Source organism: Macaca thibetana, chromosome X, assembly GCF_024542745.1.
Source record: "Macaca thibetana thibetana isolate TM-01 chromosome X, ASM2454274v1, whole genome shotgun sequence".
NCBI classification, from domain to species: domain Eukaryota; kingdom Metazoa; phylum Chordata; class Mammalia; order Primates; family Cercopithecidae; genus Macaca; species Macaca thibetana.
Window position 1 is genome coordinate 134634751 of NC_065598.1, and position 20535 is coordinate 134655285.

General features: G+C 36.1%; 1 protein-coding gene across 13 annotated transcripts in view; it reads right to left on the minus strand.

Moving 5' to 3' along the window:
• Positions 1-20535, minus strand: part of MCF2 (MCF.2 cell line derived transforming sequence) — a 117350-nt gene that overhangs the window by 47685 nt on the left and 49130 nt on the right. For 6 of the 13 annotated variants that reach the window (XM_050777409.1, XM_050777406.1, XM_050777407.1 and 3 more), the window contains 4 exons: positions 15743-15857; positions 14528-14618; positions 1256-1375; positions 322-438 (listed from right to left, as the gene is read on the minus strand). In XM_050777409.1, coding sequence (XP_050633366.1) covers positions 322-438; positions 1256-1375; positions 14528-14618; positions 15743-15857 — 443 coding nt within the window. Of the gene's footprint in view, positions 1-321; positions 439-1255; positions 1376-11416; positions 11977-14527; positions 14619-15742; positions 15858-20535 lie in introns of those variants that run through there. The other 7 variants (XM_050777412.1, XM_050777411.1, XM_050777408.1 and 4 more) reach the window with 6 other exon arrangements.

Below are 20535 nucleotides of genomic sequence, written 5' to 3' on the forward strand. Positions count from 1 at the left end.
TAAAAATCAGCAGGGTCAGGATTTGAATCCAAATCCTTCGTTTCTTCAAGTTACTACATAGCCACAGGAGGGAATGGGCAGAGTATGATCTCCTTATGCCCTAGGATTCTCCTTCCATTGCCATCCTCAGTGACTGCTCATCATTTCTAGATATTTCCTATGGAAGAAAATCAAGATGTTGAATTTATATGTATGTGAAAAGTGAGGACCCCAGAAATCTGTTTTTTTTTTTTTTTTTCAAATAGGAAAGAATTCTAGAACTAGATTTAAAGGCTAACATGAAGAACTATAGGCTCTACAGTAAGGGCAAAGACAACATACATTTCTGAAGATGATCCATTCACTGTGGCAGTACTGCAAGGTGCCGCCTAACTCAGGGGTTAATTGCTTGTCATCAATGTATGTCAGCAAATCACTAACTGAGCTCAGCATAACAACCTATATAAATAAGCAAGAAAGATACTGTTAACTGCCCTTCATGCCATCCCTCCATTAAACTGTAAAATGAACTTTAGCATACATTTAGCAGGAAGTCACCTCTGATAAATGGTTTTAACAGTTCTCTCCTGTACATGCCCCCATACATGTATGCACTATCTTCTTCAGATAATAACAGTTTTTATTTACAAAACATTTTCTGTAAAGAAAAATCAATCTCCACAGAAACCAAAATGCCTAATTTTCTTCCATCTAAAAGTTTGCACTGTTAATGGTCCAGCTTCTAAAAGAATGCTATGCTCACAACAAAGAAAAGGACTTTATGTAGTAACTTATAATTTATCAGGAAGGGTTGACCTTTTCAAAAGTATCAAAATTTATGAGCACCCTATTCCTAACCTTAAAAACATACAAAAATATTTTTTAAAAGTCATGGTACTCTGGACTAGCTCAGGATGTAAGTTCATGGAAGTTCAAATACATAAAACATACACTCAATTTTACTAAAAAATAAAATTTCCTGCTGATATACACATACATATACATACATGCACACATACACATATACACACATGTATAACATATATGACATATATTTTTTGCAAAAGTAATTGCTTTGTTATAAATTGATGAATCGATTTCTTTTTTAAATGGTAGAAGTGAAAGACTTTTGGGCATTTCAAATGTATACTTTTCAAAGAGAAACTTTAATTTTTTTTCTTTTAAATGCTACATGGGCACATGTAAAATATAAACATCATGGTGCAAGTCTTCATGAGAATTAGAGGAACAAAACATTTAAATAATATATTCTTACTGGTAATTTAAGCATAAAATCCTCCTGACTAAACCGAAATCCAATGTCTGTGAACGTTCGTTGAAGAAAGCTGGTAGGACGTAAAACCAAAACCAAGTGCAAGTTCCCAGGGAAGGAAGCCTGTAGAAAGAAAAAACAAAAGAAATTGAAAAAAAAAAAATTGTTGACACACACTCAACTGAGAACATATCAGAAAATATGTAATTGAAAGAAACAAACTTTAAATTCATAAAAGCCAGTAAAAGGCCAACACTTTACAAAATGATATTGATAAAATCTAAAAACATGCAAATAGAAAGAAAAATAATGTAAGGCTTCAGGTCAGATCCTGGCAACACTTCTGGTAAGGAATTTTCTCACACTATAGAAGCAGGCCCCACGTGATGAAGAAATAGACTCTAAACCTTTATTTTAGAGTTAGTTATTTGAAATCAAATTGCACTTATTTCCTATAAGAACAAATAGAATTAGGTGGCAGTTTCCTAGGATAACCCTAAAAGCCAAAGGATTTTTGTCTGTGTATTTACACTAAACAATGAAAGAAAACTTTATTATGGGATTATATTTTTATTTTAATATAATCAATATTCACTGAACATCTTCTATGTGTCTACTTCATGTATTTAAATGAATGATTATCAAGCTCTGTTAGGCATTGAATGTTCACAAATTAAGAAAATACAATTTCTACCCAACAGTTCAACTGCAGAGTCCATTAATAATCAGCAACTCTTTAACACGATAAGTTGATAAGTAATCAAAGGAATTAGAATAATATACAAGGGGAAATGATAGTACCAACTCTCCAAGACATAGGAAGGTCAAAAAGATCCCGAAGCATAACGAGGAATTAACTAGATCAGAATGTCGTTCTAATTCACCAATGTTTCCCCAGCTTCTAGAACTTGCTGGCACATAGTATGCAGTCAGAAATAATTGCTACACTAAAGAATTCAAAAGACAAAGAAGGAAGACACATTGCAAAATAAGTGGAGAATGGAGTAACATAGCCCAATTTTAATAATAAATTACCGTGTACTAAATGTTTACTCTGTGCAAAGCATTTTGCCAATATTATCATACATTCTTTTCATAATAATTCTATGAAGGAGTTAGGTTACTCACTTTTACAAATAAAGAAAGTGAGACTCAGAGAGTTTAAGTGTACCTTGCCCCAGCTGGCAAAGCCTTGATTTGCCCCTAAGTCTGTGCTCTTAATCACTAAACTACTCCATCTCCTGAAAAGGCCCTAGTCAAGAGAGCTAGATGAAACGATGCTGGGGGACAATGGGAGATGGTGTTGGGAAAATGGGCCAGAACTGCATCAGAAAGGATGATGGGTTTTTTTCCTGGAAGTAAGGGGAGTCTCTAAGAGGTTTTGAGCATCAGAACAACATGGTCAAATTTGCATTTTAGAAGGATCACTTTGGCTTTGGGAAGAACTGGATTTGAACAAGAGTAGAAGCAGACAGATGAGCTAGGAGGCTGGTACAGTAATCCAAGCCAGGAATGATGAGTTTCTGAACTAAAGTAATGATACCAAGAATAAGGGTAGAATTTAGGAGGTGCAATCAGCAAGACATAACCACTTGATGTACTTGCTGAGAAAGGAGGTACTACGAGGATCAAACTCCAGATTTGGGGCTTGAGTAACTGGTTGAATGGTACAACCTTCACTGAGATGGGGAACACAAGAGAAAGAAGTTTTAAGAAGGGGAACAAGATTCTGATCTCCATTCATATACATGTTAGGTTGGAAGGGTCAGCAGGACATCCAGATGATGTCCTTTGGACAGCTGTTTGTACAAGTAAGAAGGGAAAGAAGTCTAGGCTAGGAGTGCAGAATCAGGAGTCATCAGCCTCAAGACGGCAGATTAGAGCATAATAGAGCAAAATATATGAAAAATGTTCCAACTGCAATTATATTTCAGGCATATTGCAATACTAGTAATTAAACAAAACTATAAACTAAGAATAAGATACTGTGGGGCAAGGAGTTTATGGGAACTCTCTGTACTTCCTGTTCCATTCTGTTGTGAACTTAAAACTGCTGTGAAAAAATAAAGTCTATTTTAAAATAAAAGAAAAAAGTAACTTTCACCAGGGTATAAAACATAGACTCTTTGAGAAATGATGCTCAAAACTGGGGATTTTCCTAATTCAATTTGAGATGGTGATAAAACATAAAATGTTAAGTGGCAATGAGAACTAGAGTAAATGAAAGAGAAATGAGTATGATATGCACAAATAAGTAAATTAAAAGAGCATAAAATTAAATCAATAAATTAAATAATGGCTATCAATATACATACATTGGGATGGTTGTCCAACTCATAATTCCCCCAGGAGGCCATGACTGTTACTCTCTCCCTTCATCCGAGAAACTACTCCCCCTTCTATTATTCTACACATTGGTTCCAAATGAGAATTCTTATTTTCCTACATGGCCCTGCCCTTCCAACACACAATGATTAGTGGTGATTGGAAGTATGATTAGGGCCAGACATGGTGATTCATGCCTGCAATCCCAACAATTTAGGAGACCGAGGATGGAGGATCACTTGAGGCCAGGAGTTTCAGAACAGCCTGGACAACATAGTGAGGCCCCATCTCCACAAAAAGTTTAAAAATTATCTAGTCATGGTGGCATGCACCTACGGTTCCAGTTACTCAGGAGGCTGAGGGGGGAGGATCGCTTGTGTCCAGGAAGTTGAGGCTGCAGTGAGCCATGATGGTGCTACTGCACTCTAGCATGGGTGACAGAGCAAGACCTCATCTCTTTAAAAAAGAGAAAGAAAAAAGATAAGCAGAACATTTGATGTAAGCAGGGCCAAAAAAGTCCTGCCCTAGAATTTTCAAACTAATACTGAGTGAAGGAAACATTGAGGATGCCATTTAAAAGCAGCAGATGGCCAAGAGCCCTGCTGCTGGAGAAACATTGAAAAGAATAAAATTAACATGTATACAGAAACAGAGAGAGAAACAGAGAAACAGAGAGTTATAATGGTAATGTATATCCTACCTTCTATTATGTACATAATGTATATTTTATTTTATGTTAGGTATAATACGTATTTTCCAGCTGGGCACGGTGGCTCACACCTGTAATCCCAGCACTTTGGGAGGCTGAGGTGGGAAGATCAATTGAGGCCAGGAGTTCGAGACCAGCCTGGCCAACAGGGTGAAAACCTGTCTCTACTAAAAATACAAAAAATTAGCCGGATATGGTGGTACACGCCTGTGGTCCCCGCTACTGGGGAGGCTGAAGCACGAGAATCACTTGAACCCGGGAGGTGGAGGCTGCAGTGATCTGAGATTATGCCACTGCACTCCAGCCTGGGCAATAGGGTGAGACTCTGCCAAAAAAAAAAAAAAAAAAAAAAAAAAGGATTTTCCAGTTATTACAGCGATTAAAAGAAATAATGAATATAAAGGCACATTTTACATTTTTATTTTAGGTTTGGGGGTACATGCAAAAGTTACATAAACACGTGTCACGGGGCGTTGTTGTACATATTATTACTTCACATAAGTATTAAGCTCAGTACCCAATAGTCATCTTTTCTGCTCCTCTCCCTCCTGCCAACCTCCACCGTCAAGCGGACCCCAGTGTCTGTTGTTTCCTTCTTTGTGTTCATAAGTTCTTATTTAGCTCCCACTTATTAGTGACAGCATGCAGTATTTAAGGAACTTAAATTTACAAGAGAAAAACAACCTCATTAAAAAGTAGGCAAAAGATATGAAAATGCACTTTTTAAACTCTAAAATATTAATAAGACAGATTTAAAATTTTGCCTTGGATTCTTGGACCTCAGGACAAGCAGGTTTGGGTAGAAAACTTTAGGGATATGGATAAAGGCTTGCTTAAGGGAAGGATCTGACAGGGACTTGTGGGAACTTTGGGCCTATTTTTAAGTGGAAAGCACAGATTTTATTTTTACCCCCTTAATTTTGGGAGTTAAGCCTTTCCTTTTTCTTTACCTGGGTAAATTCCCATTATATTATTATACTCACCTGCCTTGAACTTGTTTATCTTTTTCACTTTTAAATGAAATTGAAAGCAGCCTATTTTTAGCAACATTTAAAGCAAAATTACTTTTATTCTTTCATGGATTCTAAGTTGATCTGGTTTCATTTTTCTCTCTCTGACTTCCCTTAGTCTTATATTCTCTTGTATCTGGAATTCTCTGGATACAAGAACCTGGAGCTGACTTCAAGCCAGGGATACTCACCCATCTCCAAAATTATGTGTGGGGGAGGAGGGGATGGGAGGATACTATGGGAATAGAGAGAGCTATGTAGCAACTCTCTGCCTGAGGTAAGGCCTTGCTCTCTACTCTGCCATTCCTAGGAGAGCAAGGCTGTACCAGCAGCCAGGTCCAGAGACAGCTGATCACATAGCAGGGAACGAAGTACAAAGAAAGGAGAGAAAAGGAAAATCACTGTCTGCAAGATGAGTGGGGAAGTGATTTTAAGCAGGGGTAGGGATATTCAGCTGCTCATAAGCCAGGGGTTTTATGTTGGATTTTTATTAAACCTGTTATTGCTCTATTTAATAAAGTGTTTTATCCCAAACATTGACAGCTATATAAATTGCTTCTAAAGATAATTCCATATTCTAATCAGCTTATTCTTAAGTAAAACCTTCTGATTATCTTAGCATACATTCTCATTCCTTAATTCCTTCAAAATATTTAGTAATTCATTTGTCACAAAAAGCCCAGAAAAACTTGAGCTTTTAAAGAAAATGCACCATCAAAGGTTGAAAACTTCGTTTATTGACTACATAATTGCATTTACGATATTTTTTGTTATAGCACAATTTTATAATCTTTTTTGCATTTCTTCCTAGAGCACATGGATTCTGTAACCCAATAGTTACTCCCAATTTTAGTAGCCATTTGGGAGACTAAGTAACTTGTAGGCAATAGCTACACAACTACTAAGCAAACGGAGCAATCAGGTGGCACTCAAACAATTCATTTGATTTGTCAGTTATTTTTCTAGAAAACTAAATCATATAGTTCAGACCAGGTGTATTGTTTTTATCCCTTGTGCCCATATGTGAATAAGACATACCTGAATTTTTAATCCCACTCCCATTCACTTAACCCAGACCATAATAGGTGCCTGCCAAACTGTCATACTTTTAAAGTGAATCCAGACCTCACATTTATGACTACTTTTCATAGCTTCTCTTTAGCAAAAAATACATATATTTATGTATATGTATATATTCAGGACCTCTCAAAGCTTTAAGGTAGGGAAAGGAGATTGGATGGTTGGACAGGGGTGGAAATGTTATTTATTGAATGCACACTACTAGAATTATGCCCATAAAGAGCACTATTATGACATTGTGCTAAGTATTTACATGCAGTAGGTTCTATTTTTGTCCTCATTTCACAACTGTAGAAACTGAGTGCCATTATCCCCAAAGATGTCTACATCCTAATTCCTGGAACCTAGTAATATGTTATCTTATATGGTAAAACAGACTTTATAAATGTTATTAAGGATCTTGATACGGGGAGATTATCCTAGATTATCATGGTGGGACCGATGTAATCATTAGGAAAAGAGGGAGGCAGGAGAGTCAGAGAAGAAGATGTGATAGCAGAGGTCAAAGTGATGCAGGGGTATAAACCAAGGAATGTGGACAATCTCTGCAAGCTAGAAAAGTCAAAGAAACAGATTCTCCTCTAGAGACTCCAGAAGGAACACAGCTCTGCTGACCCTTGATTTTTAGCCCAACTGGGTAATCTTGGACTTCTGACCTCCAGAACCGTAATGATACATTTTCACTGTTTTAAGCCACTAAGTTTGTAGTAATCTGTTACAGCAGCAATAGGGAACTAATACATTGAGGTTTTGTGAGGTCAGGCAATTTTTCAATACCTTCTAGCACATAAGTAGCAGAATTAAAACCCCGATTCACCTGCCTGTAGAACTAGACTCAGTCAACAAGAGGCATTTGGAGAAGTTATAACAGGGATGATACAAGGATTGGATTGGTTGAGAATCTAAACCTGAGACCTAAAGCAAAGGTGACAAACTTTAATGCCTACCATGTATTATGTAGATAATATAAATGTGAAGTAGGCTTAATTAACGAACAGCCTAAATTAGGTGGAAAATAGCAATTCACACTCTTCCTATATGATGAGGAGCAACAGGAAGTGGTGGGAACCATGGTGAACTGCAGAACATGAAAAGCAGAGGGCATTCATAAGTCAGTTCACTCATAAATCAGTTCCAGCTACATGTTGTCATGTGGTAAGGTGGGCCCAGCATTGCCAACTCTTTGGTTTCTCAAGAGAAGACAGAAATCCAGATTGTCATGCAAAGCCCAGATGTTTAAAAATTGAAAATAAATTGAAAGTTCGTTAAAATGCTGTATAGTCTAAACAAAACACATCTGTGCACGGACAATTTGCAACCTCTGAACCAAAAAGCTTCAGAGATCTGAACATCAATCAATATAAATAATATGGAGACGTCCTTATCAGTGATTGCTGGCTATGAGAATCTAGAGGGGACAGAACACTCTTGAGCAATTTTAACCTGACAAGCCATATAAATTTAAGATTAGTTTGTATGTATCTATGTGGATACACATATAGGTATATCGAGAGAGTACTTTTTCTCTATATACCAATATTTGTAATAACTAAACGTCTGAAGATAATCCATCTTAAAGCTAGTATTTAAATGAACAATCAAACAGCATAGGGTATCAGATGCACATATCACAGCAAATATAGCTCAAGACCAGTGAATTTTCCCATTTTGGCTTGGGAATATTTTATTTCTCAATTCTTGGGCATGCTGCTTTAAGAACCTCTTATCTGTATGGTTATATAAACATGAAAAAGCACAATTTCTTTTTCCCCAAAATCAAACCTGAGATTTTGAAAGTATCAATCATTTTTGAGAACCTGTCAAAAAAACAAAGGGGTTTGGGCAAAGGTTAGTCTTGTTTTATTTCAATGTGTTTTTTGCTTTTTTTAAAAAATAGCGTGCACGAGAGAGGAAACAGCATTGGTTTTAGCTTCTTGCAGACATTTTTCTGGAGCTCCAGCATGTGACTGCTTAAAGACATCTCAGTAAAAGTGAACGAGCTGCCTATCACATAGGACTTGGAGCCATGTGTCCAATCACCGAACGTGGTCCCACCCCAACCCTCAGCAGCAGCTCTTACTGGCTCTTCAAGGTAACGAGCACAAAATAAGCTCCCTCTCATCTTTCCCTCCCAGAGAACAGATTCACTCCCTTTTACTCACACGTACTGCCAGATTGCCTAGTTCTATGATCTTACAGCAGTAACAACAACAATAACAACAAGAGCAGGTATAAACCAAATACATCATTTCACTACCGAAGTCTAGAAATTAACCTTGTTTAATACTCTCGTGTGTGCTCTCTAAGGGAGGCAATTCATCAGCCTAGGCACACTTTTCAGTTATTCTAGTTATCACTTCTAGAATGTTTAAAGTACCTCATAAAACATAAACGTTTGGTTACTTACTATAAGAATAATTTATGTTCCTATAACTTTTCTTTTTTAATCATTAGGGTAAAGAAAGGCAGTAACAATAAGAGAGACCCTTGACTAAAAGACATTAAGTATGTGTCAGACTTCTTACATATATATATATATATATATATATATATATATAAAATTTAGCCTTCATAACATTGCAGTAAACTAGATATTATTCCCTTTTTACAGAGGAGCAAACTGAAGCACAGTTGGTAAGCAGCAGTAGTACGGCCTCTCTGGATCCTAAGGGCAAACTCTTTCTAGACACTTAACACTTCATAGACTGAATGCACACTCAGATTTGCTGTTTGCCACTCAGGGATGATTTGACCTTGATGTTTCCAAAATGGAACAAATAACATTTGAAACAAGTTGCTGGAAACAATTTTGCATATACAGTCCACCGAAAGGAAAGTATTCTTATCTACTATCAGACAAATGTTGACAGGCACTTGACTTTGATAAGGTCTGAACCATCTCTGCAGAATATGTTGGGGAAAAAAATCTCATGACCTCAAGCTATAGAGAATAGTTTGCAACAGTATGAGCCACTTCCACACTCTTCCTCCCATATCCCCACCTTAAAAAGTACAGACAGTATGAGTTGCCAAGCAACTTGTCAAGTGACCCCAGGAGGACAGCCCAAAGCAGTACTCCTTCCTTGTGGTTTGCTCTTTTTGTCACATATATATCTATTCTCCTCCCCTCTCTCTCACTCAGCTACAGTCATTGAAATTTCTACCAAGTAACTAGTTCAAACATTTTTTTGGACTTCAAATGGCACTGGACCATCCTTTTAGATGCTACTTATCCATAGCCTCCAGGATCAGTCCAGTTCCAGAGACCCTTCAAGGTGAAACCATTTATTTACTAGCTAAGGTTCAAATTCTTTACTCTGGTCAAGTCCTATCCATATAAGCAAAACATATATGTCTTATATTATAGTTCTAGGCTTCAGAATTAATCCAATTAATCCCACTCATATCTGTTCCTAGGCCTCACTTAATTCATTTATGAGAAACAAAAACATAGGAAAGAATCAAGGAAAGGTAACAGCTACATATGCTCTTACTTAACACCCAAACATATGCCATCTCCTGTATAAGGCCTTCTCCACCAGTCAGAATTTCTTTTCAAAATAGTCATTTACGAACATGTGTTACCCTTTCTACTAGACTGAGAGTTCCTTCAGCCCAGTAGCCATTCCATATTTACCCTTGTAACTTATGTTGTATATATCACAGTGCTACATATGTCTATTCAATGAGTACCCCGTGCTGTATTTATTGTGTGTATATTAATGCATGTGTATAGACATGAAACTAAGTTCAGCACTAAGAATATATATATATATATATATAATTAGAAACTTTCTGAAAGCTGAAGTTACCTTTGATAACAAAAGTGCTAATATCAGTTGCTTACAATACTGCAAAGTACATACACAAACATTGCTTGTGCACCATAAATCGTCTGTTAAAAGTCTGAACCTATATTATCATAATATAAAAACATGTATGGAGCCAAAGACATAATTTTGTCAAAATAAAACCAACTATAGTTTTTAAAATAGCAGTCTGTGCTAAGAGCTTTATTAGAAAATAAATCATTTACACACCTATGGATGTTCACTGTCATTCAACAATAATAAAAGTCTTACTTTCCTTATCATAATTTTAATTCAAACTGTCGTTTTTTTTCCTATGGTCAATTTTTACCTTCTTATTTGTGTGTGTGTGTGTGATCTCGATATTATTAGTGAGCAAGTTTATATTTTAAACCATAATATCAATTACATTATATTAATCTTTGAAAGAAAAAGAGTGGCATTTAAAGCCTTTTTGATGATTGGTTTTTTATTAAATTAGCTAGTGTTATTTCAACATTTCTCCAAAATACATCTAAAGATCACATTAGAAATTTGCTGGGAATTTACCATATGAATAAGTGAATGAAGGGAAAATTTAGGTAAAAGACTGCATGAAATGTACCTGAGAGGAGAGATTGCCAAATTCTAGTCTATATTGAAAAGTGAGTTACCGTCTTTTTCCTTAAAAGACAAAAGTTGTCAGCAGGTGACAATTTTGTACCTATGAAGTTTAAGTTTGGAAAATAATTGAAACAATAAGGATTTCAAATCATTACAGATTTTACATTTTTTCACTTACACGGTAACACCCAGGAAAGGCTGTATTTTTAAGTGATGATGGAATCACTTCCAGACCTATCCATGGCAATATACTTCACTTGATCATGGTGAAAGAAAGGATTAATCCTTTTGTTAGATATTGTTTTAAGTCATGATTTAAAGCTACGCTGTCCAATGATTCAAAATTGTTCATGCAGTCTTAAATGAATAACATGACTAAGGTGCTCATTCATAAACTTGATGACATTTAGATTTTGAAATTATATTCTACCCCCTCAATTGCCTGAAAATTACCCTATGTTAGTATCACAGTAATCACATCAATGCAATCCATGCAAATATAAGTCTCCATTCTCTCCATCTGTCCTTAAAAACCCCACTCAGCAGTTTGTGCTATAGCACCATGCTGCAGCATCCCAGCACTTGAACTTGGGAATAGGCTTTCCAGGAGTGCAGACAGAGCCCTTACCGCATTCCTTCTGAACCTCATCTTGCCTCTCGGGGGATTTGCTTCTGCCATTTCGCCTATACACAATTACACTCTTCTTTTCCAATTGTCAATGCAACATTGATGAAATATGAGCTGCTTCTTGGGTAGTATTTAAAAACGGCAGCCAAAAATCTCTATCAAACAAAGCTGCCGTAGCTGCTTCCATTAGCACAGCGGCAGCAGCGCTGGGGAGAAAAAAAAAAAAAAAAGAGCACTATCCCTGATTAGTCAGCTGACAGATCCTTCCCTTCTGCTCGTTGTAATTCAGAGTTAACACATTCCTCCAATTACTTAGCCTGATTGACCCTTGTGGATTAGCTTGTGCTGGACTGCTCAAGAAGATCAGGCATGTCCTAAGAGTGGAAGAAGGAGAAAAAAACCCAGCTCTCTTCCTAGGAGCAGGCTTGATGGGACTGGCTTTCTCCTCTGTGCAGTTTGATTTTTAAGGTGGAATGTTAAGAATCTTTGTGAAGGTAGTATTAACTCTTGCTTTTTACTCTCATCCTACCCTGGTATGTGACTTAAATTTCAATTCTGTTTTGTTTATTCTGTTCTTAAATTATATTCTGGGTTTAAGCCTTATAAAAGGATATAGTTTGCAAAATTTTGTCCTGATAATAATCTAGAAAGAATAGAACATACAAACTTTCTAAGATGGATAGGATTCTCTCCTAAATTAACCTTTCCCCAAAATGTATAACTAAAATAAAGTCTCCTCTCATTAATTATGAAATACAACCTAAATGCTTTTATTTGATTTGAAATCTACAAATAAAGATATTCAAATTGAATTGTATGATTATTTCACAGACACTGTTTGAAATAATACACCACAGGCAATTATACCTAGCTACACGATGATAGATTTCACTAGAAATCCTTTCTGAATGCCAACTTTTGCATTTGAAATTAGCTTGCATTCAATATTTACCTTTATTTCAAACAGCAAACAATAGTTATTAATGGTTGAGATGTAATCAATGTGCTCTTGAGTATGAGTATAGAAACTATACCACAAGCAAAAACATTTAACATGTTTAAAAAGAAACATCTAAAACAACCTATAGCCAGTTACATGTAGTCAGCATCTGCACCCCTCCCTTGCCTAGCATGATCAATTTGGCAGTTATGAAAATAAAGGGACCCTGAGATTCAAGTTCTTTACTGAGCATAGGTCATAATTCTCCACTGAGAAAGCAGCCCTGGGAATACAGAAAGAGGAGTATCACTCTCCAGTAAGTAAGCAATTACCCTCTGCTGACTTCAAAATGACAGGATCATGACCTAATCTTATATTTATCTTTTATGAAAAATAGAACCTCTGTTACAAGCCACCTATTTTGAATAATAAAAATAAAACTCTACTAAAAAACTAATGTCATGTGCCAAACCAGTCACAAAATGAAAATTAATTTAATCAGGTGGGTGCAGTGTTGGCCAAAAGAAAAAAACTTGGGTGATAAAAAAATGTTTTAATGCAACCAGTGCTCTATTTAGTATAAGAGAAGCAATTATTAGCATAAACCAAGGTCTACTCAACAAGCCCAAGGACCAATCCTAAAAGACCAGAGCATGGGAAATAGCTTTTACTTTATTTAGCCCCACTGACAAGGCTCAATCATATATGGAGGACAGATTTACTCTCTCAAAAGAAATTTTACATTTTTCTAAATAACATTGAATGTATTTGTCTATTTGTAAGCCAGTTGGAAAATAATAGAAACCATCACCAACTGGAATTCTTGACATTTCAATTCTTGCTCTGGCTCTTTTGGTTACTTGGATATTTGACCTTGGATTCATCACATAACCATTCCAAAGTACACATAATGTGATTTCATCATTTACAAGACAATTATAGTGATACCTACCTGCAGTACTTAATCAGGAAATGAAGAGAATCAACAATACTTAATAAACGTGAACGCTTTTGAAAAAGCACAAATATGCTATACAAAGTCAAGTTTTTTTCTATTTTATGTTAGTAACTTGAGTATATCTAATGTTAACTCCTGTCTCTACTGCTAATGATTAAACACCTCTGTTAAATAAACAGGAAACCACTTTTTGCTTATTTGTCCAAAAGGAGAAATAATTCATTCTGGGTATCAAAAGAATAATGATCTGGCTCATTTTACCTTGTGAGTGCTAGAACACTGGCTTGGAAGTCCAACAACCTAGATTTTTGTTTTGCCTTTGCAACTAAATCAACTTCTTGTGGTGGGCGTGACCTCCTCAATTAGTCAGGAGACAAAGTAAGAATTTCAGATGGCTGGCAATGTTGGAATCTCAAAGAAAAAAAATATATATTGATTCCCAGCTATTCTAGTCCGATACAGGAAGTTGGCCACATGGCACTTCCACAGAGAGCCCCAATCTTGCCAGCTCAGAAGGAGTCCGGGGATTCCTCATCTCCCTCCTCATCTATGAAAGTGAAGTGTCAAACAATTTCGTGATATCCTTGTGAGCCTAAAAGTGTAAAAGATTATCTTGGTCATGGGCAGAATTGTACCTCTCATTGTTTTAATTAGAGAAAATGTTTCTCTCTCTGGGTCTTGGGAAGCTGGGGACTAGATACCAGTAGGGAAGATATATCATTTTATATGTGACTCATTTCCCTACCCTATCCTAGGATAAAACAAATCTAGAAAGTTGTACACCAAAATGTTAAAAACTGCTTATTTTGGGGTGGTTGGATTACTGTTGTTTTAAACTTTCTTCTTTATATTTTTTCACATTCGATGAGTATGCAACACATCTATTTCCACTAAAAAAAAAAAAAAAAAAAAAAAAAAAAAAAAAAAAAGAGATTCCATAAAAACTTGCCTTGTTCTGAAAGGCACATAGAACCATGAATCACTTCTCACTCATAACTGGAACCACAAACCACTCACTCATTCTTACTAGGTTTTATTTTGGGTAGAGTTATTTATCTTAGGGTCTGCTACAACCTCTCCTTCTACTTTCCCTCCTCATATTCCATCAATTTTTATTGTCTCCATCACTACCAAAGTAATCTATACCTCCCAAAACAGAAAGTGTAATATGAAACAAAAATAAAAAGTTATCGTATAATGCATAGATACTTACTGAGATTTTTTGGAGAGAGATTTTAAGAGAAGACCATGTATCCAATCTTCGATCCAGAATAATGGTAAACTGGGAGTCCGGTCCATTTTGCCTGAATGATAAGAAGAAATAATAACTTTTTCTTAATAATAATGCAAATTTGTTATATATGTCTTCGTTCTATTTTTGATTATTTCATCTACATTTGATGTCTTGACGGAAGACAGAATTGGAATTGGAAAGCTATCACAAAGGACTGTCTTAGAAAACTGATTTGAAGACATATTCCCTTATTCACTATTTAAAATTTCTTTTGCAGCATTAATGTCAATCTTTTAAATAGGAAAGTGATAGTGTAATGAAGATAGGTCACTAAAATTGATTTGGAATACTGTAATCTTGTGTGTGGGAAAACTCAAAAGATAACTGTCCTTCATGATATCAGCTTTAACTTTCCATGTAATTCATCATGAGTCAATGATCCATTCACTCATTCAAAATCACACTGCTAAATCTATTTTTCTAACTCTGCTCCTGAGGAAATGCAGTTTAATGGAAAATATAACTTCTATTTGCCCTAAAAAGATCACTTTCAAGCTTCAATAGGTACATTGTAAGTTTCATTTCCTGAGATTTGATTTTTGTTCATGAGACTTTGAATTTTATCATCCTAGATTTGTGTCCTCTTGTTCTTCAGGGTTAGCAACTAGAAAATGCTTCCTTTGAACATTTTGTCTTTAACACACATAAAATCTCTAAGAAACCTTTTGAAACTTTCCATTTTAAAGCATTCTAGTTCCAAACAATTTTTAATATCAAGACATTCCCCCTAGTATCTCCCAGTACCACTATTGAATCTACTTAAGATTCAGTCTTCTTGTGTTACATTCAGAAGAAATGAAAAATGGCTGTCCTCACTCTTGGCTGCTAATATTTCCTTTTAAGCAAATTAAAGCATATATGTATGACCATCATTCTCTACCTATGTTCTTTTCCGTGGGAACAAATACTCCTAGATCCCCAATTTTATTTTCGTAGATCCTCAGTATAATTTTTGTAACAATTTAGATAGCTGCCAGCTTCTCCTTCTAAGTTGTACTTCTTATCTACTCTGAAGTTAAGTCAGTTGTTTATTCACCATGATAATAATAGCTATATTAAGCCATTTTCCTGTTACGACATTCAGATGGATATCTGATATAAAGCGAATTGAAAAAACGTAATGAAATACTATACCTTGCAATAGATGTCAGGTAAGTAAGTACTTTTGCTATTACTTCCTCTGGTATACATCTAAAATTACAGTTTTCTGGAAATGTAATGATCCAAGCATTGTCCTTTCCCCGGCCACCTACAATAATAGAAAAAAAAAGTCAACTGAATTAAAAATGTATATAACAACGAGGCAAGGAAGAGGATTTTAGATTTGAATACTGTTTTGCAGCAACACAACTTTTTTATAAAGATGATGATCTCCACATAAAACCAAAATGGCTCCAAGTTCCTGACACTTCAAGTTTAAAAGGTGGCAGAGTAGTTTCTCAATAAAAAAATTAAAAGAAAGAGAGTAAAATGAATGAATATAGTCAGAAGAAAATGTCATGAAATGCATATAATAAACATGGTTGAAAAAGGCTGATTCCCCAATCTGGACAACCAAGGGGTTGGGAAATAACTCTTTCTATACCAACGAGCCTAAATTCAAAATAAGTGAATGATGGCTTGACAGCAAGTGGAAAACTTGATATAATCGATCTCTTAGTGTCATGGTGAGCAGGAAAAGATACAGAGCACCCTATAGGAAATAGGTGATGGTCTAATGTGTTTATGGAAGAAACAACAAAAGTAATGATGGCAGGAATGATATAGGAATTTTATTAATGCAAAGAAAGATCACAAATTATCTGTGGGTTAAAATTCAATGTTCAGTCTGGGTAGGGGTCAAGGGAGAGGTGTAGGGTTGTGGACGCTCCCCGCAGACCCATGCAGCCATTAACCTGGAGCAGTGGCATCCAGCAGTATCTTGACCAAGTGGTTGACCTTGACCCCTGGAAAGCATGGATCCCAGGGCTCATAGGTGAGGCTGCCCTAAGCCCATTTCCATAGGAACCAAGAATAGTGGTACTGTCATAGGGGTTCTTGGGGAGGGAATGGCTGCACTATCTCTGGGCTTTCATTTCAGTCTCTCCCCCGTTTCTCCATCCAGCCCAATAGACCTCTATGCAGCCTGAAGGATGAGAAATATTGAAAATGAAAGCCACCTAAAAGTGCAGAGATGAGCCTTACATGTGTTTCAGGTTCACATCCGCAGCCAGCCTAGCACCTACACAGAGAGTGAATGCTCAATAAATATTAAGTGCTAAATAGAATTTGAAGAATTATTTTAGGAGGAAAGTTGCAAGGTGGTCTTTGAATGTAGCTCACTAATAGAAATTTTCTTAGTTCAGTTGTAATTTTTATTTGGCTGAATTTAAGTGAATAAAGATGTAAAAATATTTTTAATTCAATCTGCAATAAAAATATGACAATAGAAAAGGATATAGGCCGGGCACAGTGACTCATGCCTATAACCCCAGCACTTTGGGAGGCCGCAGCCAGAGGATCACTTGAGGTCAGGAGTACGAGACCAGCCTGGCCAACATGTTGAAACCCTGTCTCTACCAAAAATACTAAAATTAGCTGGGTGTGGGGGCGCATGCCTATAATCCCAGCTACTCAGGAGGCTGAAGCAGGAGAATCGGTTGAACCTGGGAGGCAGAGGTTGCAGTGAGCCAAGATCACGCCACTGCACTCCAGCCTGGGCGACAGAGCAAGACTCCGTCTCCCTGCCCCCCGCCCCCAAAAAAGAAAAAGAAAAGGATATAAAATGGAATCATAACAATACTCAACCCAAAAGAAGACAGAAATGGAGGAAAACAAAGAACACATGGGACAAATGGAAAAATCTACCATCTCATTATTTGTATTTTGCTTTTATAAGATCATAAGATGGTAGATTTAAATCCATCCATATGAATAATCACACAAAATGTCAATGATCTAGGCACTGCAATTAAAAGTCAAAGATCATTAAACTGGATAAAAAGAAAGACCAAATTATATGCTGCCCACAAGAAACACACGTTTTAAATATAAAAGTACAAATGCATTAAAAGCAAAGGATAGAAAAAGATATACCATGACAGTGCTAATCAAAACAAAGCTGTTTAATATTTGACAAAGTAGATTTCAGAGTCAAAAATATTACCAGATATTAAAATGATCATTTGATCATGATAAAGTGGTCAATTCCTTAATGGGACAAAATCTTAAATGTTTATGCACCTAATAACAGAGCTTCAAAATACACAAAGCAAAAACAGAGCTGTAAGAAGAAATAGACAAATTCACAATTTTAGTCAGAAATTTCACCACCCATCTCTCAATAATTGATAGAACAAGTAGACAAAGAATTTGCAAGGATATTGTACACGTGAACAACAGTCTCAACCAACATGACCTAATTGACATTTCTAGAACACTCCATCCAACAAAAGCAGAATACACTTTCTTCTCTAGTGCACATGGAAAAAGATCAAATTAATTATTTGCCTCAATTTTTACCAAGGGAAACTTGAGAGAGAGTATTCATTCCCAAATTATTTTTAATCAAACTAGTCCAAAGTATTAAATCAAAGCGTTATTAATCTTCACTATATGATATTCTAGAGTTAAAGACTAGAGTGAAAATAATCATTGAGAATAATGGCATCCACTGAAGAGTTTTTAAGAAACTCAAAGGAGAAATTGTACAATTCTGAACCAAGAGATTTAGTGAATCTTTAAACAAAGGGCCTCTATAGGTAGAGTACTGTATAGAACTAGTAATATAAATGATATGTAATATCTAATGTAATAAATATCTTAAATATAACATAACTACATACTTGCCAAGCAAGCTGGTGAGCACTCTAGTTAAGGACAGAACCATCTAGCACTTAGGCAAACTATACTTATCAAAGGAAAGGTGGCAAGGCTCCTATAAGAGTAAATTATCATTGACTAATCTATAAATGATTATTACCACTAAACACCTACAAGTACCGTCCTAGGTAGTAAACTTGTGAGAAGAGATCAAAAGAGATATTTATATTCCAAATTGGGAAGTTTTAATTATTTTTTACCATTGGGAACCCTTTTTTCAAAGGAAGCTATAGGCAGATGCATTTTTAAAACAAATACAAAAAGCAGTTAAGGAAGGAAAGGTGTAGAGAGAGATCTGGATGGGTGCAGCAAGCCTTGAGGATGGTTCTATTTAGAACACAGTTTGGAAAACATAGATAATCTTAAGTAAAATCTCTAAAACTTAAAAATGAACCTAACACACTGCTAAATTTACTGACACTGTCACACATTTATGCCACTTATAAAATAAAACATAAAGCCATATTAATTAAGTCATCATTAATTCACAGTTACCACTAATTAGAATCATTTTTAATTAAGCTTTATCATAGGTGTAATTATAATAATTTAAAAGCAGAGGCCAGGCTGGGTGCGATGGCTCATGCCTGTAATCACAGCACTTTGAGAAGCCAGGATGGGAGGATCGCTTGAGGCCAGGAGTTCAAGACCAGCCTTCGCAACACAACAAAACCCTTTCGCTACAAACAATAAAGATTAGCTAGGCATGGTGGCACGCTCCTATAGTTCCAGAGACTCAGGAGGCTGAGGTGGAAGGATCACTTGAACCAAGCAGTTTAAGGTTACATTGAGCTATGATCATACCACTGCACTGGAGCCTGGGCAAAAGAGCAAGATGCTGTCTTTAAAAATAATAATAATGATAATAAAAGCAGAGGCCAGATTGAAGTGTCCAATTAGGATCACTTATAAAGTAAAAGCTTGTTTAGTAAACTGAGCGTGTAGGTGCCATTTTTCCGAGAATTAATTAAACTATTTAGAAGGAATAAGATAGTTTCTTGTACTCTCAATACCTAAGAAGCACTCATCTTTATAAAAACAACGTATTAATATATACCGGTAAGTTTTCTTTATCTGCTTAATATGATAAATATAATATTTAATGATGTAATTCTAATTACTCTAATACCTGAAAGTCATTTGCTTGTTTCTAAGCAAAACTTTCCCCAAAGTATGACCAGAAGCTAAAGGGACGGGATGGTTTACCATAGTTATGTGTCTAAAAATGTGTAATGCTATTTAGTGGCATTATTCACAACAGCCAAATGGTAGAAGTGACCAAAGTATCTATCAATGGATGAACAGATAAACAAAGTGTGGAATATACATAAAATGGAATATTATTCAGCCTTAAAAAAGAAGTTCTGACACATGCTACAACATTGATGAAACTTGAAGACCTTATGCTAAGTGAAATAAGCCAGTCACAAAAAGACATATACCATATGATTTATTTACATCAGGTACCTAGGATAGTCAAATTCATAGAGAAAGAAAGTAAAATTGTGGTTAACAGGGGCTAGAGAGAGGACGGAATGAAATGGGGAGTAATTGTTTAATGGATATAGAGTTTCAATTTTGCAAGGTCTGAAACTCTGGAGATGGTGGTGGCAATGGTGGCACAAAAATGTAAACATACTTAATGCCGCTGAATTGTACTCTTAAAAATAGTTAAAATGGGCCGGGCGCGGTGGCTCAAGCCTGTAATCCCAGCACTTTGGGAGGCCGAGATGGGCGGATCACGAGGTCAGGAGATCGAGACCATCCTGGCTGACACGGTGAAACCCCGTCTCTACTAAAAAAAAATACAAAAAAGTAGCCGGGTGAGGTGGCGGGCGCCTGTAGTCCCAGCTACTCGGGAGGCTGAGGCAGGAGAATGGCGTAAACCTGGGAGGCGGAGCTTGCAGTGAGCTGAGATCCGGCCACTGCACCCCAGCCTGGGCGGCAGAGCAAGACTCCGTCTCAAAAAAAAAAATAGTTAAAATGATAAGTTGTATGTTAAATTGATTTTACCATAATTGCTAAAAATTATATACAAGTGTATATACATATTTAAGAAAAATCAA